Source organism: Lepidochelys kempii, chromosome 9 (assembly GCF_965140285.1).
Source record: "Lepidochelys kempii isolate rLepKem1 chromosome 9, rLepKem1.hap1, whole genome shotgun sequence".
NCBI lineage: Eukaryota > Metazoa > Chordata > Testudines > Cheloniidae > Lepidochelys > Lepidochelys kempii.
Window position 1 is genome coordinate 88327471 of NC_136388.1, and position 23598 is coordinate 88351068.

The 23598-nt window shown below is 40.2% G+C and overlaps 1 protein-coding gene across 5 annotated transcripts in view; it reads right to left on the reverse strand.

The window, feature by feature from the left end:
* The window catches only part of GRIA3 (glutamate ionotropic receptor AMPA type subunit 3), a 223961-nt gene that overhangs the window by 27568 nt on the left and 172795 nt on the right, over positions 1–23598 (reverse strand). For 2 of the 5 annotated variants that reach the window (XM_073361293.2, XM_073361296.2), the window contains exons 13-14: positions 8982–9229; positions 8311–8425 (exon numbers count right to left, since the gene is read on the reverse strand). In XM_073361293.2, the coding sequence (XP_073217394.2) occupies positions 8311–8425; positions 8982–9229 (363 nt within the window). Of the gene's footprint in view, positions 1–821; positions 2419–8310; positions 8426–8981; positions 9230–23598 lie in introns of those variants that run through there. The other 3 variants (XM_073361298.2, XM_073361299.2, XM_073361295.2) reach the window with 3 other exon arrangements.

The following is a 23598-nucleotide window of genomic DNA, read 5'->3' on the forward strand; positions in this document are numbered from 1 at the left end:
AAATAACTCTAATTACGTCTTGCTAAACATTCTGATCTACTTAAACATTTGGAGTTAGGATAAGTAGTTCTAGGCATGATCTGATAATTTATGATCATACCTGGCTTAAGCTGTTTATAGCACGGCTGCTCTGTCCCTCTAGCCCAGAGAACAACAGACAAAGGGAAAGTTTCTTTCCCAATTTTAAAAAGTTCTACCTTCCCATTGGCTCTTTTGGTCAGGTGCCCACTGTTTTTTCTTTACCTGGGGGGACTTTTTAACCCTTTACAGGTAAAGCAAGTAAAGAACAGCTACCAAGAGGGATTTTACAGCTAAGAGGCTGGCTGGGTGTCCATTAAAGGGAGCTGTCCCCCCCTTTATTTATCACACATGGTTGTTTTTTTTAAAGATAATATTTGAAAAGCAAAGCATTAGAAGTTTTCCAATGGGGTTCTTAGGATAGCAAATCACATCTAAAATTATTCATAACAGATTTCTTCTAAAAATACATCCGTATTAAAAATGAATAAAATGGTATGCTGTAAACTTACACAAGCAAACTGATACAGAGAAACCAGGGGAACAAATTCATTCTGCTTAAGGCCAAATTCTGCTCTCAGATGTGCATGAATATGTCTCGCTGAAGACAATATGTGCTGCACGGATCCAAGGACAGAATTTAGCTTAGGAGTGCTGGAACAATTTTTATAGTGGAGGTGCTGAGAGCCATTGAACTGAACTGTAAACTTGTATATAATGGAAACCCCTTGGGCTTGAACCCTACAAATTTAATTTTATGATTAACAAAAAGGCTGGGAAATTAAATACCGGAGCATCTTGCGTTACTTCAATGTCTTTTTTTTGAAAAACACCATTGTTGATACAGAAATTCAGTCAAATAATTAGCAAGGAATCTATATACGTGGAATCGACTTCAAGACTAAACACACACACACAATTTACTTTTAAGTTAGCGGTCATTAAATGCTACCATCAAGATAAGGGAAGACCAGAAATGAATCAACTATAGAATTACAGAAATATATCTTAACAGAAAATTTTTCTCATACAACTAATTAATATAACTTATCCACTCATCCTGCTATCTTTATTTATATAATGTCTTGCATATTTCTGGTTAAATCCCTGCTCAGTAATTGCTCAGGTTTGAGGGGACATGCTTGTATAATAAAATAACTGGGCCTAAAACTGACAGTATTCAGTAACAAATTTCCTGGCATATGCTTTTCTAAGTACTATTACAGATTCTCAAACAATTAAGAAGTCAGCTCACTCAAATAAGGGTATCTGGATACAATATACTGTACAATTTTGCCAAGAATCTCTATGGGTTCAATTAATTGTTTTGCATTTAAGAAAGATAAGCGAATGAATTATGATATGCATACCAGCATGTCAGCAGTGTTTAAATAAGCATATGCACACTATCGTACAGAAACCACAGATGGATATGCCAAAACCTCCTTTTAGTCTGATGGAATAAATTGTGTCTGCTGGAATTTGATAACTACCATTCCCAGTGAAATACTGGCAGCCTCTGAGACTTTGTGGACCAGATCTTTAGCTGATGTTAATTATTGTAGCTGGTGTTAACTGACTTCAGTGGCAGTATGGCGATTTATACCAGCTAGGATCTGGCTCCCTATAATTATTTCACAATAGAAATACAATCTTTTCAGTTTTAAAATAAAAGGGGAACATCTATTTTTGGACGTAACAATGATAAACCTTATAATACCAATTTGTTTAGTGGAATCTAATAGCAGGAAAATCTCCATGTTTCTTTTCAGTTGTGAGACTTAAAATCCTTAACATCATAGGATTTATTTGTCATTGGGGTTCCTTTAGTCTTAGAATGTAATTGTCTGATGGCAATGAACATACAGTATCCAGAGGAGGGATGATTAAAACTCGGAACCATCTGACCTTAAAGTACACGTGACAAACTAAGGGGAGGAAGACAAGCATCTACGGAACCAATTTTTCTATGTGACTAGGTTCTTTGTAGTCCAGTAATGGGGAACAGCACGCACAGACACAAGCAAATGGGTCACATACTCACCCCATATCTTGAGCACAACAGAATATCAGGAAGTCAGAGGAGCTCAGTCTAAGACCACGGCACCATCAATCTGTAATGATTCAAGCCTATATACAGTTCACACACACAGAAACTAAAATACCAGCAGGAAGTATCTGATTACAGACTCAGGACACCTATTCCCCAAGGCTTGGGCCTCTACCCGGTAAGCTAACAGAGCTTTTCCATTAGCTTAGCTAGTAGAAAAAGCTGTCATGAGTGAGTAAGCTCCATCATATTGCACCATAAGTCAATGACACATGCATATCTCATTCCATGATACACCTTGCATCTGTTCCTTGTTGCGATAGCTTCTATCTTTCCCCAAATATTTCCTCCTTTAAAGGAAAAACAAAACAGTTTTGAAAAGGCTGTTTATCTTCTTCTCTTGACATTTTTTTAAAAAAAATAAACCAATGTTCATATTTTATGCATTAAAACTAGAGATGAGCCTGAACCAAAAGTCTGGATCCAAACTGCTTCAACCTCTGTGAATGTTTGGATCCAAATCCAAGTTTCAGTCTGTCTCTCTCTAGTCCTATCTTGGGCTGAAGTAAAATCGTGGATCAGAGCACTCCTAGATTTTGAAGAAGTCTGGATCCAAATCTGGATTTGAATTTTGGTTGGGCTCACCTTTATTTAAAATGTACATCCTTATAGCCATCTCTCTGAGTTGCACTATTGGAATAGGAAAAGTCAATTACAGTAATAATACGTTGCTCTTCAATAGTGTATCTCATTTGAAGATCTCAATGCACTGTGCAAACAGTGTAATGTTAGGAATAAAAGGGTTTTAAACCCTCTTAAAACAGATCACAAGACTTCACTGCAGCCCTTACCATATACAGTATGAAATCCATGCTAAAGCCAAGCAATAATCAATTAACATCCTGGGCCAAGTTCATTCCTGGTGTAACCCCAGTGGATTGTGTAGAGTTACACTAGGAATGAATTTCAGCCTCCTGTGTTTGTGTTTCATACCAATTAATCAAAAGAAAAAAACAGCATGTAAATATTTTTAGCACTTGCATTAGCATCATAATGGCTCCCCTCTTCAGAACTGATACCATGCCAGCGTTAAGCAGTATCATTACATTGGACACCTCCACTGACGTTACATTAGCTCCTTTCTAGCTGACACGTTAATAGAAGTTCATTGCTACCGTTATTGTGCTAGCTGATATCTAGGAAATACTTCAAGTCTGTTCTTAATGTACAGGCTCTTCAGGGGATGCTTTTCAATCTTTGACTACCTTGCGAGTTTCTGATCAATACATAAAAGATGGTCTAAGTTTTACATACTTATTTGATGTCATAATAAGACCCTGGCATTAAAATAATGTAGATACTTGCAAAATTCAAACTGTCAGCCTGGGGCAGGGGAGGGGACTACAGACTTTAGAGAGAGAAACAGGAGAAGAGGGAGAAAATGCAGGTAAAGATTTGTCTTTAACCATATATAATACAAAATGATGTACTGGTACCTGCCATATGTACATATGCAGGGCTGTGGTTCTCTTTCGGGGTTCAGGAGACAACCTGAGCTTTGCTTTAAGGGTGTGTGATGTCAACAGAATCCCTCAAAAGCATTACAGTTAAATTAACGTACAGTAATTATTGCAGTAATATGGACACTAACTGATTAGCTTTTGCAAAAGATGAGTTGTCCAAAGTAACTTAAAGTTCTTTGCTAAAATCCACACTGTTAAACCTGTGCTACCTACTGCACAGTTGGGAATATATTCTTTAAATTTTAATGCCAAGACACACCAGCCTGTGGTATGAAGTGCCTGCAAAACGTCATCACTGGAAATTAACACTTCTAAAATAACAAACCTTTTTTTGACAACTCTAGAAGTAATAATTTAAAAAACCTAGCTTAATCAGTTTTAAGGTTCTTTCTCCTCCAACCCCTCCAAGGAGAAAGTATGCATCTGGCCTGAGAACTGGCTTGGCCCACATTCTATTCCCAGGGGACTTACGCTGCTGAGTGATAAACCCTGATGATTGAGGTTTATAGCTAAAATAACTATCCAGCCCTTAACCCCAAGCATTACAATAAACAACAAATAAATAGGAGAGAGATTTGTCATTCATGGTTAAAAAGGACAAATCAAAGGTTCTCCTCATTTCCATTTTCTTTCCCTGAAATATACTTGATCATGGAATAACTTAACTGCTTTTCTAGCATCTACTAACACAGGCTTGAGTACTTGTTAACATAGAGCATTATTTCCTTTAAATGATGCCTGAGCAAATACAAAAATAGAAAGATGACCTTGCCCTTACTATTACCATTATAAAAAAAACCTGTTTTAGATTTCTCAGAACTTTAAATGTTAGTTGGCTGTTTGTAATTCAGGCGACTGGTGAAGCTGCATTGTACAAAAATCTCTTTCATGGGGTAGAGGCAGACAATACAGTGTTGGATGCTGGGAGGAAAATGAACATTTAATATACTTGCACACATAACCTTATATAAAAGGTTGCATGAGGGACAAGAATGAGAACTAAGAAGCCTATTAAAACCCATACTCTTTTCCAGGCTGCTGATGAGTACTGAAGAATTGGTGTGATTAAATTAATCTGAATTTCAGTCTTTTCTTTCCTTTTATTATACAACTGCTTTTGCCAATATCCCAGGTGACTGAACTAACAGATTAATTCACTAACTAGCCAGATGTAATCGACTTTTATTAATAAAACACGGTAGTAATTTGCAATAATTGTCCAAAACTTTGCAGCTTACTAAAAATGTTACTGCAGTATTTTGGACCAATACAAAAGCATTTTTTAGGAGAGATTGCATGTCATTGTTCCTTAAATAACTCATTAAACTAACTATACTTCTGGAAAATGTAATTCTGGGAATGAATCTGAATACTTTTCAGAACAAAAAGGCATTTTCAATTAATTGTGTTAGCAATTCCTGTACTCCATAAGATCAGCAATGTCATGGTAATGATAATACCTAGTCCAGTACAGCTTCCCTGTGCAAATCACACAGGTAAATGCAAACGAGGGCTGTCAATTAATTGCAATTAACTCACAAAAATTAATCATGATTAAAAAAAATTAATTGCGATTAATCACAGTTTTAATCACACTGTTAAACAATAGAATACCAATTGAAATTTATTAAATATTTTGGTTGTTTTTCTACATTTTCATATATATTGTATTCTGTGTTGTAATTGAAATCAAAGTGTATTTTTATTACAAATATTTGCACTGTAAAAATGATAAACAAAGCAAATTGTACTTTTCAATTCACCTCACACAAGTACTGTAGTGCAATCTCTTTGTTGTGAAAGTGAAACTTACAAATGTAGATTTTTTTGTTACATAACTGCACTCAAAAAGAAACAAATGTAAAACTTTAGAGCCTACAAGTCCACTCAGTACTACTACTTGTTCAGCTAATCACTAAGACAAACAAGTTTTTTTTACATTTACAGGAGATAATGCTGCCCTCTTCTTATTTACAATGTCACCAGAAAGTGAGAACTGCCATTTGCATGGCACTTTTGTAGCCAGCATTGCAAGGTATTTATGTGCCAGATATGCTAAATATTCGTTCGCCACTTCATGCTTTGGCCACCATTCCAAAGGACATGCTTTCATTCTGATGATGCTTAAAAAAAATAATGTATTAATTAAGTTTGTGACTGAACTCCTTGGGGGAGAACTGCATGTCCCCTGCTCTGTTTTACCTGCATTCTGCCATATATTTCATGTTATAGTAGTCTTGGATGATGACCCAGCACATGTTCATTTTAAGAACACTTTCACAGCAGATTTGACAAAATGTGAGATTTCTAAAGATAGCTACGGTATTCAACCTAAGGTTTAAAAATGTGAAGTGCCTTCCAAAATCTGAGAGGGATGGGTGTGGAGCATGCTTTCAGAAATCTTAAAAGAGCAACACACTGATACGGAAACTACAGAACCTGAACCATCAAAAAAGAAAAATCAACCTTCTGCTGGTGGCATCCGACTCAGATAATGAAAATGAACAAGCATTGGTCCACACTGCTTTGGATTGTTATCAAGCAGAACCCGTCCTCAACATGGACGCATGTCCCCTGCCCTGGAATGATGGTTGAAGCATGAAGGGACATATGAATCTTTAGTGCATCTGGCATGTAAATATTTTGCAATTCCAGCTACAACAGTGTCATGTGAATGCCAGTTCTCAATTTCTGATGATATTGTAAACAAGAAGCGGGCAGCATTATCGCCTGTAAATGTAAACAAACTTGTCTGTCTTAGCAATTGGCTGAAAAAGAAGTAGGACTGAGTGGACTTGTAGGCTCTAAAGCTTTACATGGTTTCATTTTTGAGTGCAGTTTTTTTGTACATAATTCTACATTTGTAAATTCAACTTTCATGATAAAGAGATTTCACTACAGTACTTGTATTAGGTGAATTGAAAAATACTATTGCTTTTGTTTTTTTACAGGGCAAATACTTATAAATAAAAATAAATATAAAGTGAGCACTGTACACTTTGTATTCTGTGTTGTAATTAAAATCAATAAATTTGAAAATGTAGAAATCATCCAAAATATTTAATGGTATTCTATTATTGTTTAACAGTGCTATTAATCCATTATTAATCACGATTAATTTTTTAAATCGCTTGACAGCCCTAATGCAAATGTAATTGTTAATCACTTAGTTTTGTGAGGAAGTGGTCAATAATATGGACACCAACTGATTAGCTTTTGCAAAAGATGAACGAACTTAGTTATCTGCTAAAATCCACACTGTTAAAATAGGTTTCAGAGTAGCAGCCGTGTTAGTCTGTATCTGCAAAAAGAAAAGGAGTACTTGTGGCACCCTAGAGACTAACAAATTTATTTGAGCATAAGTTTTCATGGGCTACAGCTAGCTCACGAAAGCTTATGCTCAAATAAATGTGTTAGTCTCTAAGGTGCCACAAGTACTCCTTTTCTTTTTACTGTTAAAATAATGAGTGAAATCCTGGCTCCACTGAAGTTAATGGGAGTTGGACCCAATATCTGTTTAACTAGTGCAGCAAATACAGTTTTATACCCTTCTACCTAGGATATTTACAAAGTGACAGTCTCTGTAGTATTAAAGATTATGTTCTATTCTAGGTTACGTGCCACTGAAATTGCTTTTTTTGAAGCTACATTTACGTTTGGAAATTAATCCTTTCCAGACCACCACACACTTCAGTTGTGCAAGCAGAGACTGCTATCCTGAGCAGGCAGTGCATCTCCTATTTCTAGCCACAGATACTGCAATTTGCAAGTACTTATAAAATGTTTCCTGCCAGTAGGGTGTCACAGGAGAATCTGTCCTTAGTGTTAAACACAATCTTGCTGCTGTAATAACTGCTTTGCCCTCATCTACTGAGCCTCGTTTGCAATTGGTTTTACAACCAAACTTACTTTTCTTTCTTTCTTACTTTTCTGAGCTACAGGTAACCTAAGGTAAGATAGTATCCACAAAAACAACAAGGAGTCCGGTGGCACCTTAAAGACTAACAGATTTATTTGAGCATAAGCTTTTGTGGGTAAAAACCTCACTTCTTCAGATGCAAGTGAAGAAGTGAGGTTTTTACCGACGAAAGCTTATGCTCAAATAAATCTGTTAGTCTTTAAGGTGCCACCGGACTCCTTGTTGTTTTTCTAAGGTAAGATGTATCTCTCCTCTGGAATCTGATCCAGCTCCCACTGGCCACTGGAGAGGCCACCTGTGTATGCTGGTAGTAGACTGCTATGCTGATCTTAAGCCAGCAGAAAAGGGCTAAGGAGAACTGATCCTGCAGACTTCAAGACTTTTGCTGTTTGCTGTTTTGCCCTTATAAAAAGGTCTCTTAAAAATACAACAAATAGCCTTAAATCACTGAACTATGAAACACCTTGTGCTCAATGCTTTGGGCTGCGTTAACGTGTGATCGCTATTTTCTTGCACAAGGATGAGCTCAGATGAACACTTATTACCTTAATGCACCCCTGGCAGGGCCACCACGACTGGAGCCTCTATCTGTTAGTTAAATAAGGTTCCCAAGGTTGATTAAACTGTATGTGATGCAAATAAGACCGTGTCTCCTTTAAAAAGCTACTGTGCAAGCAAGTGGCTTTCCCCATGATTATTCAAATAGTTCTAATCTGTGTTTTTTGCCCTGATAAGTCAGATAACAGCCTTGCCGATTACTCTTGACTACGGTACCCGATTGTGGTGACATTGAGGCTGACCTTGGAGTCACCTCCCCCGCTGCCGCACTCTCCTTTGTCGTACCACCATTTGTTTTTCAATTTGTCCAAGAGGCCTTGCTCATTCAGTTTTAATACTGCCAGGTTAACAGCATTTCTTGAAACGATAAAACATAACTCGTAAGAAAATGCACAAATGCTTAAGAAATCGTAACGTATGAAAAAAGGAGCACAAGAGGACAAATTGGCTAAATTTCACAGACCGTGGAGCTATAAAAATGTTTCTACAGCAAATACAGGGTTCAATATTGGAAGGTGGCATGGAGGATAACATTTGCTCAGAACTGAAGTGTGCGGGATGGGGAAATTGTCTTTGAGGAAAAAAAGTAACAAGAACACCACATCATGCAATTAACATTCGTCACATATGGCAGTTTAACCCGGCTTTTACCATTTAAATTGAAAAAGCCACTGAACTGTAAAATTAAAACAGCAACAAACAATCAGAAAGGACAACACAGAGAGAACATTAAAAAATGGATGCATTAAGTAAATGAAACCATAATTTACCGTCTTATTTTACTCCATGGAATATTGAAGATTTTAAACTTTAAAGTTACCTCAAAATCCACAAGAAAGAAAATGACAACACAATACATCAGGGTAGGTGGAATACTATAACAACATATATATTGTTATATTATTCCACCCACCTTAATGCTGAGCCTTTTGGAGTTGCTACACCATAGCCTTTGGAATCCAGGTTCCCACCAACTTTCATTGTGTCACATGGCTTTCGCTGCTCGATATACTCGTTCATGGTCGATTCAAGGAGGAAGGCAAACTTTCCCTTTGACTTCCGCACTCTAGCGACCCCGTCAGCTGTTGTTTTGGTAAATACAGATGGCTCTGCTGACTTCATATACGACCACATTTTCTCATAGACCGCTATTTTCGACCTCTGAGAAAAATAACAGAAAGCAGAGAGAGAAATTTTTATTAAGTATGCACACTGCACAGTATGTAAGTGTTGTGCTGTCAAAGTCTACATAATACAGATTAGGTTGCAACTGACTGAAGATAACTCAGTAACTATGGTTTTGTGGACAGTAACCAGCACAAAGGGGCCCTGAACTGGTGAGCCTCGAGCTGCTAACACACTATATATGGTGAATAATAATAAATGCAACAGGTGAAGTTAGCTAATGGAGAACAGTACTGGTCCCTAAACAATTACCAGGCACAGCAAGAAGTTAAGGAAAAAAGTGGTAGGCAAGAGAGAAATGTAGCTGAGACATTTCTCTTGCTAACTGACATTTAATTGGCAGTTTAACATTCAAAATGAAAAACAGTGCATTTCATCCCAGTCCCTTGATCTTTCCGCTTGTATGCGTGCTGCTGTAAGATCGAACCAGATAAAAAATATTAAATCCTAGCTCATCTCTTATGGCTAATACATGAAAATGAAAGTCCTCTACTTTTCCACACAAATCATTGCTATCAGTTTACTTCATTCCATAACACACCACTGGTGAACCACAGACACTTGCTTATTAAAGGATTTGCTTCTCATAGTGGTGATGTAAGGTTTAGAACTGCAGCCAAGAGACGACAATAGCTCTACTGGGCTATTAAAAGATGAGGATACCCATCTGGGAGATATGTTCAGTGATTACAAAGACTTTATTAAACATTGATCAACTTTCTTTGTTCAGATCGTTTCAAATTTTGCTGAAAAATAACAAGCATGCTAGTAAGAAGCTGACAACCTACATTACACTCTCTCGCTCTCATTAAAGTGAAGAGCTCAATGGACAACAGGCTATTTTATTATAACCAGCTGCTGGTTATGCATTTTTTAAGTGCATGTTGATTTGTTCAGTTTGGAGATAGCCAAATATAATGATCCTGGCTCTAAGACACATGCTTAGTAACTTAGGGAGGCTGAACAACTTTTAAAACAGCAAGTTGGTGTGTTATTTCCCCTTTCTCCTTTCTGTTCGCTCTTCGTGTCGCAACCTTAGATGGCAGAAAACTCCGTGCTGGGGAATCTCCTCATCCTACCCTCCACACATTACAATAAACCATCTTAATGTACCGAGACTGACACCATTAGTATACTGCACCATCACTTAATGTTCCCCCTCTCTGTCCCGCACCATGTGGTAATGCCTGGTTAATTACTGCAAACTCCGGATTTATACAAAACTTTCAGTCTAAGCCATCTAACTTTGTCACATTCCTTGTCAACCCTTATCTGGAATCACTAAAGCTATTACGGTAGGTGCCACACACAGTGGTTAAGGTCAGTGCAACTATTGTGAATTTTTTTCAGAGTGATAGCTGTGTTAGTCTGTATCAACAACAACAACAACAAAAAAAAAGCGAGGAGTACTTGTGGCACCTTAGAGACTAAAAAATTTATTTGAGTGTAAGCTTTCGTGGGCTAAAACCCACTTTATCCGATGCATTCGGTGGAAAATACAGTAGGAAGACTACTCCAGGACAGGCCTAACAAAGAAAATAACAGAACGCCACTAGCCGTCACCTTCAGGACCCAAATTAAACCTCTCCAGCGCATCATCAGGGATCTACAACCTATCCTGAAGGATGATCCCTCACTCTCACAGACCTTGTGAGACAGGCCAGTCCTCGCTTACAGACAGCCCCCCAACCTGAAGCAAATACTCACCAGCAACCACACACCACACAACAGAACACTAACCCAGGAACCTATCCTTGCAACAAAGCCCGTTGCCAGCTCTGTCCACTTATCTATTCAAGGACCATCATAGGACCTAATCACATCAGCCATACCATAAGAGGCTCGTTCACCTGCACATCCACCAATGTGATATATGCCATCATGTGCCAGCAATGCCCCTCTGCTATGTACATTGACCAAACCGGACAATCTCTACGCAAAAGAATAAATAGACACATATCAGACATCAAGAATTATAACATTCAAAAACCAGTCAGAGAACACTTCAACCTCCCTGGTCACTCAATTTCAGACCTAAAAGTTGCAATTCTCCAACAAAAAACTTCAAAAACAGACTCCAACGAGAGACTGCAGAATTGGAATTAATTTGCAAAGTGGACACCATTAAATTAGGCTTGAATAAAGACTGGGAGTGGATGGGTCATTACACAAAGTAAAAACTATTTCTCCATGCTAATTCCGCCGCCCCCACTGTTACTCTCACCTTGTTGTCAACTGTTTGAAATGGGCTATCCTGATTATCAATACAAAAGGTTTTTTTTTCTCCTGCTGATAATAGCCCATCTTAATTAATTGGTCTCATTACAGTTGGTATAGCAACACCCATTTTTTCATGTTCTCTGTGTATATATATATTCCTACTGTATTTTCCACTGCATGCATCTGATGAAGTGGGTTTTAGCCCATGAAAGCTGATGCTCAAATAAATTTGTTAGTCTCTAAGGTGCCACAAGTACTCCTCATTTTTTCTGTTGTGAACTTGTAGCAGAAGACTCTTCATTCGGATCAGCTTGAGCTCAAGACATGCTTTTTTTCTTTTCCTTCAGGACAATTCAGTGTGCTTTGGATAATACAGTGACTAACAACTACTGTGTAAACATTTTATAGATAGGAAATCTTGCCTTCATTCCTTGTATTAAAATCCTGATGTAGCTGTGATTGATAGAGAGGAGTATAGGGCCAGGCTTTTATTATAACTATTTCTCCTAGTGAGCTGAAAACCAATTGAAAATACAATGCAGTTAAAACCATCATGATACACAACAGAACGTCAGAGAGAAGGCAGAATAGTGTGCCTTCATTAAGAGGTAGGTTGGACACCATACAGTAGTCAAGAGATTAAAAATGAAAATATTCATTAGAGAAAAATAGCTTTTTCAGATGCTTTTTAAAGGGTGAGGCATGAACTGCAGAGGTAGCTGTCTATGGAAGTGGGGTGGTGAAATAAACTCCACATGCGAGGGGGGGAAGGGGCTAGGGTATTAGTCTTGGACTTGGGAGATCTGGGTCTGATTCCTTTTATCACAAGTTATCACAAGTTTCAGAGTAGCAGCCGTGTTAGTCTGTATTCGCAAAAAGAAAAGGAGTACTTGTGGCTAAAATTTGTTAGTCTCTAAGGTGCCACAAGTACTCCTTTTCTTTTTGCTTTATCACAGACTTCCTGTGTGACCTTGGGCATATCACATAGTTTTTCTGTGCCGCAGTACCCTACTTCTGTAACATGGGGATAACACTGCCCTACCTTTCAGGGGTGCTGTGGTGATAAATACCTCGGAGGTGCTCAGATAGGGGAGCCGTATAAGTACCTAGGAGAGACAGGTAAAAGCATGGCTGCCCACTTTTATAATATATCAGCTTGGTCAAGTTTATATTTACTCTATCCAGCATCTTTCTACCAAAGTATCCTGACATATTTTAGCAAGTTTAAACTGACACTCAAAGTATATGCAGAAATCCCTTTATCCACTATTCAAACACGGTCACCTGTGGGTTAAAACATGGCAGATGTTTAACAAAACACAGCACCACAATGTAATGGGTTAGGCCAGGAATGTAATGACTTTAGTGAGAATTTGACCTTGACCATGCGGTTTAAGCTCCTACTGAAGTTCTGTGAACTTTTTCAGGACCAGAACCTACTTTTATATAAAAAAGGGCAATTCCAGAAGCTATAATGCCAAGCTGGGGCATTGGTTACATACTAACTTAGAGCAAATTGTCATGCACTAAATTGCCAACCTAGCTTTATGCAGCAACAGAGCTTCCTTGGAGGTTTCCTATCAAAGAAATAATTGCGTGAAGGAAAGTCTAGAATACGAGTCTTTAGATCCGTTTTATACCTTTCATCTCCGGCAGACTTTTTCAGCCCACCTTACATCTCAGAAGCTGCCCAGAGCACAATCCCTGCACTTGTGATGACTATAATATACACCCAGAGATGCTGCTGGTGGATGTATAAATAGCATTGTCCTGCCCATGCCTCCTCCCCTAGAGAACTACCCTCTGTAGCAGCATTCCCTCTCCCTCTGAACCCCACAGAGGGTGCTTCACACAGGTGAGGGATACATGGGGATGAGGAGAAGGAAGGAGAAGATGGGCAGAGCTAAGATTAGATATGTAATACAACCAGAAATTGTCATACTTTTGTATGGACCTCCCTACTTGAAGAAAAACCTCCCTTAGGGGAGTATTTCCTTTTCCAGGCTAGTAAGGGAAGCGTTAACTAAACCTTCCTCTTGAGCCCATTAACAAGATGTGAGCTCATAGACGGATTAGACAACCCTGGTGCATTACAAAATGTAGGTTTCGTTACTTTAATTTTGAACTGGGTCTTAGTGACTCTTTTGCAGCGTCAAAGCTCTGTGCAAAACTTCAGAAGACCGAGTATGTTGCCTTTGTTGACTAGGTAATCTCAGAATTTAGGTGACATATTTCTGTTGCTAGTCTTGTCTAAGTGCTTTGTGGGGCGCAGTACATCTCACACCTGCACAGGGGCTATCAAGGCACAGCTGTGCCATGCACACATGATAGGAAATAGCTGAGTTGGAGAAGCTGGTTTATTAGGTAGTGGCAGGAGCTGGAGTTGTTACTGTTGCCTGTATCAAAGCCAAACAAGCTTTATGGAATCCGAATCCTAGAGAGAATTAGCTTAGCAGCCCTGTGCCCCAAGGCAGCACACAGGAGTGGAATGCACAAGCAAGCTTCTGAAAGACCAGAGCAAGATCAGACAAATAATAACGTATGCTTTATACACAGTTCTGGGCTCTGCAACCCGTTATTTAACACTGAAACCAGAGTAACTAGTCTTGAGTAAGAACTTTAAAAATGTTTACAAAATATTATAAAATATTCAGTTTTTCGTGTGTGTATATACACTTGCACATACAGTAGTATATTATAGGTAGAGCTGCAAATTGGTTGGTGAATTGATGTAGTGATTTTAGTGTCGACATGGCTTAAGATTGCACCAGCTGCCTTAATTCTGACATTTCCTAATTTCTGAGTGATTGACTTTGAAACCTTAATCTTCTTTTAACGTTGCTTTTTGTAAGTAATGCAAAAAACACATGCATATGTGTGCCTAAGTTAGAGCTTTATTGTCTGTCTCTAAAAGCTAAAGATTTCCTTGTCAAGATTTTACATGAAGTAAAATGTGTATTGCTCAATTGTTGGTTCATTTTTGCATCTAGATTGTGTCTTTAATGAAACACTTGAATTATAACATGTTTTTTCCTTTTCAATGCCTAGCCCACATTGGAATTTCTGTTTTAATAAGTCCTCTCTTACTGTTTCCAGCTGGCATGAATACCTAAAAGCAATTTGCAATGCATCTGTGAATTGTTATTAATATTTTTATTTGATAAGGGCCAACAGCATGCTCAATGATATAAGGCACAAATAAAGATGTGCTCCCTGCTCTGAAGATGTTATAATGTAAGTGACAGATGAACATTTCCTTAGAGGAGAGGATGTCCTTGTGCTGAAGTAATGGGCATGGGGTGGGGGGGAAGAGGAGGAGAAGAGAGGGTAGGTCTGCATTCTGTTCTCCACTCATCCACAGATGTCTATAAATCATCTGCAAGTCACTTAGGGGCAGATTTTTAAAGGTAGTTACGTGCCTCAATCCCACCCTAGTGGGATTTGTCAGTGACAGGTACGTAGGCATTTTTGAAAATCTTGCTAGGTGCTTTAGACACACAAATACCTTTAAAAACCTTCTCATTAACCTTCTCATTTGAGCTTCAGTTTCCCCATCTGTAAAATAGGGATACCAGTAATTGCCTACTTCCTAGGGTTGTTTGTTAATTTTCAGGAAGTGTTTCCAATCTTTGTATGGTAAGCACTCCAGGAGGGTGACCTATTATTATCATTGCATTTCCAAATACTAAATTCCATGTGATTCATAAAAAAACCCCACAATTCCCCAGTCAGCATTAACAGTATTTAGCCTAACTTTGCTCACAGACTCTTCCCTTCTCTTAACTAATTTTTGTATGTGATCATAAAATAAATCAGTACGTTTTTACATGTATCAGTTTTCATCTCACATCTCAAAGGCATTTTGCTGATTTCTCCCTCAAACAGGATTTTTCTCAGAAGCCACGTTTTGTTAACTTCAGCTCTGCAGAAGGACTGTAACATTCTGGGGTGCTCCCTCTAACCAGACAAAACTATAACTTACCTTCCGGCAATGAGTGTTTGTCTGTATCGGCTGGAAAAGGTTGAAAAAAAATTAGAGATTTGCTTCCCTGGGCAGAGGTAGGGGTGTGAGTGCTGGCTAAGACTGAAAACTTCTGAGGGAAAAGTGGGTATAGCTGGGTCTAGGGATTCTCCTGCCTTAGACAGATCAGCAAATGTCAGCCCTTACCATCACACACAAAGTAAAGCAGCCACTGACTAGAGCTGGTCAAAAATTTTCATTTGAAATGGGATTTTTTGGATCAAAAATGGCATTTTGTTTAAACATAAATTTTCATGGAAAAATCTGCATTTCTTTTTAAATGTTTCCAGTTTTTCATGAAAAAGTGTAAATCAAAACCAATTATAAACAGAACATTTTTCAGCCTTTTGAATTTTTTGATTTTTTGTCAATAAAATCAAAATATATCTGTAAATTTTTTAGAAAAATTTTCACCCCCCCCCAAATATTTTCTGAGCAGCTTCTATTACTTATTGTTTTGCTTCCTCCCACAGTTCGCTGTTATACCAGTGTGGGAGAGCCAGCCTTGGGAAGTCCCTGCTTGTGCAGTTTTTAAGGCCAGGTAGCCATCACTGGTGACATATTTGGGTTGGTGGTCATATTACAGATATAAATACAATCATATAAAATACTTCACCTCTGATTAAAAGATGACTTTTAAAGTACTGTTGTTTTTTTTAAAAAAGCTTAAAAGCACAGATCTAAGACATATTCTAAGCCCAAAAATGGAATGGATTTCTGTGTTTTGAAATTCCTTTTCATTTCTTTGATACCGCGCTTCAGAAATCCACATGCTAAAATTTCAGTGTGTTTCATCTAGGCCTTGGGACACATTAAAGCCTCTTTTCATTATCACAAGCTTGCTGTAGATATAAATAGACATGACCTTTGCTTAGTCAGCAACTGTTTTCCCTCTTCATTGTGAGAAGTTTATGCATAAACATGAACCACATACATTTTCTTCATCTCAGACATAACAGTATATTTTCACTGCCATGCATACAACAGCTTTTAATGTTAACACAAGCAGTGCATCTAATTCCCTGACTGACTTGCTGAGAATTTACTTCATTCCGTCCATCACTAATCACTATCCAAAGATAAGTCTCCCTTAGGTAGCAATGTTTTTATTTTAAAATAAAACCCCAGTACAATCAGTCCAGATTTTTTCACCCTTCACTAATCTTATTTTACTTTCTAATTCTCCCATTGTTTGTGTGTGTGTGTGTGTGTGTGTGTGTGTGTGTGAGAGAGAGACATTTTGATATTTTAAATGAAAAAAATGCAATACTTTCCAACATAAATATTAAGCTTGATCTAGGCTGGATTTAAATATTACACGCATCAGAAAATAGACCAGACTTACCTGCACAGTTGCCAACTTTCACGCGGTAAATAAGCACCCTGACTTTCACAATAAGCCAAAAATCCAGCTAATCCCATTTCAAAACAAGGCCAAAACAAGGCGATCCCTAAGAACCCCAATACTCTGTGACTAGATCCCCCTGGTATGCCGTCTGGGATTGTGGTGGGCCCGCTGTGCACCCCTGACTCTCTCCCTCTCCTCCCCCCCTTGCCCCTGCTTGCCGGGAGATGATCAAAAAAAAGAAGCAACAAGCTATAAGCCAAAAACTAGCCAACAAGCAATTTATAAGCCAATTAAGCCAAAACAAGCCCAATTTCTGTGGTTTTTTTTGCAGTTTAAGCATGTCTGCTTACCTGTAAATCGTGGATTATTTTTTCCATTACACTCAATGGCAGAAATGGGCTAAATCTGGAATTAGCAAACTTGGTTTGAATAAAATGGGACTGAATCTGAACGAAGTCTGGTCTTGTTTCTGCAATATCAAAACTTACCTGATGACATTTTCCAAAACCAAAACATACCCTTAGCTAACTCCACCTCTAACTCACAGTAAAATATCTTTGGGAGAACCAATACTTTCTTCCAAAGGCTGAACTATCTTTGCCTCGGTGCAGATATTTGTCTCCTCCTTCAGATTTCCTGTCAGTCTCTTCCAAAAGTGAAAAGGAGTGAAGCCATTATATTAGAAAGAAACCATATTTTTACTCAGCTCAGGATTAAACAAAGACTGTGAATGGCTAGCCAACTACAAAAGCAGTTTCTCCTCCCTTGGTGTTCACACCTCAACTGCTAGAAGAGGGCCTCATCCTCCCTGATTGAACTAACCTCGTTATCCTTAGCCTGATTCTTGCTTGCATATTTATACCTGCCTCTGGAAATTTCCACTACATGCATCTGACGAAGTGGGTATTCACCCACGAAAGCTTATGCTCCAATACGTCTTTTACTCTATAAGGTGCCACAGGACTCTTTGCTGCTTTTACAGATCCAGACTATCACGGCTACCCCTCTGATACTTGACATATTTTTACTGCCATTCTTAAAGTATTTTAGTTCTAAATAGAGTTCCCGTTTCTTTTTAGAATATTCTATCCTCTCTTCTACTTAGAGTCCCTGTTCAAAAATGCTGCCTCACATATTCTGTATTAGAATATTTTAAAAATATGGCTAAAATTATTCTTACTTCATTTTCTCCTTTTCCCAGAAGATACACCAGAGAATTCTTTCCCCATAAAATATGGGTATAACATCTGAGATGACCTTATTTATGTCAGTATTGCCAACCACAAGCATTCCAAAATCTCAGATGAGGTCCCCAAAATCATGAGATTTAAACCCACCCCAATGTTTTGGATTTTTCCGATTTATGAACTTTTAGGTCACAATTGGAGACATGTTTTCAAGCTCTCTTCTGCACAATGAAGGCTAGAAATGTACTTAAAAAAATAAAAAAAGAACGCTGAAATTCTCATGTGTTCATAAGAATCCAGGAGGTGGGGCTTGAGAAAAAACACACAATATCGCGGATCTCGAAATAGAATTTCAATGCATGTAATTTGGCAGGCACTGAGTCACAGCCAAATCTTGGCTGAGTTTACTGGGATCAGATGGTGGGACCAGAAAACAACTGTTGTAGCTCCCTGGGGCTGGTTCTAAGGCGGCTCTCACCCTGCTATACCTTAGAGCAGCCTAGGAACTTCTTGAAACTCTACCATTTGATTATGGACCCCCCGGGACCACCCACCAACTGAGGATGGTAAATGTGTAGCACATTTTGTCCACATCCCCTCTGCGCTCCCTTCACCAATTGCTGCAAGAAGGTGGCTTAGGAGATGCAATCCCTCCTCAAGTTCCCTCTGTAACTCAGTAATGTCACAACCTGGCCATTTGTGATCTTGTTTTCTTTAGTATTTGTTGCATTACAAATATTTTGGAGCTTTTTTTAAGTCAGTTACACATTGCAATGGTTTGTCAATGCTCTTAGGATACCAGAAAGAAGAGCGGTAAGGTAAGGAAGCCAACAGCAAGGGTCCATTGCACTCTGGCCAGAACAATAGGCATGGACAGAAAGAGAAGAGACAACAATAACACAGTTTAACATGCTCTTCTACTTTGTGTGCCATTTTTAACCACTTTCAGCTCCTTTATAGGGGCAGTCGATACTGAAAGACTGTTTACTTATGCAAAATGCTAATGTCCACAATAAAATTAGTGCAGTTTCTGTTTAATCTGAATGATACAATGTTATTGTTATATAGAGCCACACGTACATACCACAGTGCTGTAAATCAGAGGTGGATTAAGGGCTCCTTGGGCCAGAACAAGTGGGGGGGCCTCCTCCCTACCCCTTCCGCCTGTGCCCTCGTTCTGCCCCTTCCTCTGTGGCCCTGCCCTTGTTTTGCCCACAGTCCCACCCCATTCTGTGCCCGCCAGACTGTGGCCCCAAGACCAGAGAAGCTCTGTCTCCCTGCCATGGTCTCCTCCTGCTCTGAGGCCATGGCAGGGAGCGAGAGCTCCTCCAGTCCCGGGGCCACAGCTGGGGTCGGGCACTGGGGCTTCCCCGGCCCACTCACTGCTTCTGCCAACCCTCCAGGATTGTCCTGGAGTCTCCAGGAATTGAAGATTAATCTTTAATTAAAGATTGTCATGTGATGAAATCTCCAGGAATATGTCCAACCAAAACTGGCAATCCTAGTCGGGGTGCTTGGGCTTCCCTTGGCTGCCCCGCGGCTTCTGCGAGGGCTCCAGCTTCCACCGCCCTGTGGCAGATTTTTGCTGGGGTGCCCATTTTTCTAGGGACCCCCCCCCCCATTGGCTGAGGCCCCTGGGCACGGGCCCCATGGGCCTACTGGATAATCCACCGCTGCTGTAAGTCTAATTAGTCACGTGTAAATATTACCGTTCTTTCCCACACTTCAGAGTTTTTCTTTCCTGAATGCAGTTAGCTTTTCCATAGCAGTTGCTAGATCCAACAATTTATGTACAGCCAGGTGGATGCTACTAACTTAAAGTGAAAAAGAGTGCCAGAGGATTCCTTTGATATCATTCTTGTCTCATGGCCTTGAGGTCCTAGGGTCCAACTCTCATATAAATCAGGTAGAGGACCAGTATCTTGGGCTTTCAGTGCAGTGAATTGACAGTGCAATTCAGCCTGGCTGCTGCACTTTTAGTTGGTCTGTTCTTTGAATGATACGTTAACATGTCTTCTCTGTCTCTCCCTGGTGGGATACTCAGGTGAGAGTAAATGATCACATGACAATATTTGAAAGAGCAGGAGATGACCCAGGGCCCACAGACTGTATATGAGCTACTGTTGAGCACATAATGGCTGCTATAACAACACTGTACTAATAACATAATTATGGCAATTCTCTAGTGCCTTCACCTAGATATCAAACCTCTTTACTAATAAGAAAAAATTAGGTCTCATAGCTCCCCCTTGAAGTCCCATTTTCCAAATGAGTAAACTAAAGTACAGAGAGGTTAAATTACTTACTGAAGGTCACATGGGAAAACGTGTGGCAGAACTAGCCAAACTTTATGCTCGTGTAGAAGATACATGCCACAGCTTTTATCTACATATTACTTATAGTACCAGCACTTTGATTCCCTTGAGGGGTCGTCAGTTCCATAATCATCTTGGTTTTATTACATCCTGGTTTAAAACTTCTGGTGAAATGGAAGTTAGCCGCATCCTCCCCCACCCAAGAAATATGCACCATGTGCTGCTCCCTCACTAATCCCAGCTCCTCATTCTACCAAGTTCCAAATGTCTGAGACTGTACTTAGGCAAGGTTCTGTTGTGTGTACTGAATTTATTTGTATATTGCTGGGATATACTAATTTTTAATCATATCTAAAATAAAAAATTGGCTGTTGGGCTCTAATATTTCACAGGGAAGGCAGTGAGTTTGTGATGGGAGTCGTGCCTCATTCTTGTCACAGTGGTTTGAAGTTTGACTCACCTGAAGTCACTGGAGTGACATTCTCAGGTATAAACTGGTGTCACTGAGAATCAGGGCCTTCAAATCTGTGGCTTCCTGTTTTTCTTTTGGGACCTTTGTGACTCCGTTCAGATCCTCCCTGTAGGAGAGATTCCTTGCTGCTGATCACTTTTGCAGAGTGGGAAAGAGACACCCCTGAACCCCTTATATATTCCTGTCATAAATATAAAGGGAAGGGTAAACCCCTTTAAAATCCGTGGCAGAGTGGTGGGATTAACCTGAAATCATTTTGAGATCAATTTAAGATTTTTTGAACCAGAAAAACAGATTTTAAAAAGGAAATATTTTTTTTTCCTTTGGGGCTGCTGGAAAGGAGGTCCAACTGAAAGCAGCTAGTTTTTTCTCTGCTTTGGGGCCAGAGCAGAGACAAAAGGGAATTACCTTTGTGAATTGCAGGTTTTCTTTGCCTGGAGACAGAGTAGTTAACCTCCTGCAGGGAAATTCACAAGTCTTCACAAGACCTGAAGTTTTTTTTTTTCCTAAGAGTAACTTGAGGGGATTTCTGCCAATTTGCCTGGAGACAAAAGGTGTTAGGTTTTGTGGGGTTTTTTTGGGGGGATTTTTCTGTAGGCTGACAATCACTATCCGAGAATATAGGCATCCTATTCCAGCACAGCAAAATTTTCAAGCCAAGTTTTGTTTGTTTTATTTCTAACCCTTGGGTGTAAACTTAGTTAAAAACAGAGAGGTAAAGATGACAGACACCAAGGCACTACACAAATTGGAGTTAGCCAAACTGGAGTCAATGAAGGAAGCCGAAAAAGCCCTAGAAGCTGCTCACAGGAGAGTAATGGAGGCAAAGGACGAAGAAATGGAGGCAAAGGACAAAGAAAGGAAGGCAGCAAAAGAGGCAGAACAACACCAAGCGGCTGCTCACAGGAGAGCTATGGAAGCAAGGGACAAAGAAATGGAGGCAAGGGCCAAGGAACTGGAGGAGAAGAAAAAAGAGAGGAAGCATGTGGAGGAGATGGAGAAGGTAAAGGCTCAGCAGAATATACCAACAACCCTAGCAATCCTTCTCCAGGTACCACTTCCCATCCCAGAAAGTTCCCCACCTACAAGGCAGGCGATGATACTGAGGCCTTCTTAGAAAACTTCGAAAAGGCCTGCCTTGAGTACGGCATTTCTATAGACCAATACGTGGTAGAGCTGAGGCCACAGCTCAGTCGACCCTTAGCTGAGGTGGCGGCAGAAATGCCTAAGGCACAAATGAACCAGTCTGAACTGTTTAAATCCAAGGCGAGAGTCAGAATGGGGTTAACACCCGAGTATTCTCATTGGAGGTTCAGAGCCCTAAGGTGGAAACCGGACGTGTCATTTACCCAATATGCCTACCACATTGTGAAACACTGGGATGCCTGGATATCAGGAGCAAGTGTTAAATCTCCAGAAGAGTTGCCCTTCCTCATGCAAATGGAACAGTTCTTAGAGGGTGTTCCTGAGGAAATAGAAAGATACATCCTAGATGGGAAGCCCAAAACTGTAATCGAGGCAGGAGAAATTGAGCCAGATGGGTGGAGGTAGCAGAGAAGAAGAAAACAGGTCGCAGTTTGGGCGGAGACCAGAAGGGACAACCCCAGATCACACCCTATTACCGGGGGCCGCCCGAGACCCGACCTACCCCCCCCAAAGAACCCTCCAGACACCTTATCGTCCCGCCACACCATTCTCCAGAAACCCACCTTGCCCCAGTGACCCGTCAGCTGGACGATGTTTTAAATGTAACAAGTCGGGGCATGTAAAGGCTACCTGTCCCAAAAACCCCAACAGATTACAGTTCATTGCACCGGAATCACACCAGAGGTCCGCAGGCCCAGATACCTCCCAGATACCCTTGGAGCGGAGGGAAACTGTGAGTGTGGGCGGGAAGAAGGTCACCGCGTGGAGGGACACCGGAGCACAAGTGTCAGTTATCCATGCTTCCTTAGTGGACCCCAATTTAATCAACCCAGAGATCCAAGTGATGATTCAACCCTTCAAGTCCAACTCTTTCAATTTGCCTACAGCCAAGTTGCCTGTCCAGTACCAGGGCTGGTCAGGAATGTGGACTTTTGCAGTCTATGATGATTATCCCATCCCCATGCTGTTGGGGGAAGACTTGGCCAATCATGTGAAGTGGGCCAAGAGGGTGGGAATGGTCACCCACAGCCAGGCTAAACAAACCACGATGCCTAGCTCTGTTCCGGAAACTTCTATCAGGACCCGGTCAGAGGTGATGGACCCGGACCCCAGGCCAATGTCTGCAACAGTGGATCCAGTCCCAGAGACCCAGACGGAATCAGTCCATGAACCGGAACCAGCGGAACAACCAGCACCAGACCCATTGCCAGCACTGAATCCAGTACTTGCAACCTCAACACCAGAGGGCCCCACTGAACCTGAACCGGCAGCAGCCCATAACCCTACACAAGAGGCTCAGCTGGAGCCTGAACCCCAACACAGTGCCCCAGCGGAGAGCAGTTCACAGTCAACGGAAACAGCCCCATCCCCTACTTCGCTTCCAGAGGGACCAAGCATAGGTCCACAATCCAATGAGGAACTGATGTCTCCAGCATCAAGGGAACAGTTCCAGACCAAACAGGAAGCAGGTGAAAGCCTCCAGAGAGCTTGGACGGTGGCATGGAGCAACCCACCGCCTCTCAGCTCTTCTAATCGATCCAGGTTTGTTGTAGAAAGAGGACTTTTACACAAGGAAACTCTTTCTAGTGGACACCAGGAAGACTGGCATCCTCAGAGACAGTTGGTAGTTCCAACT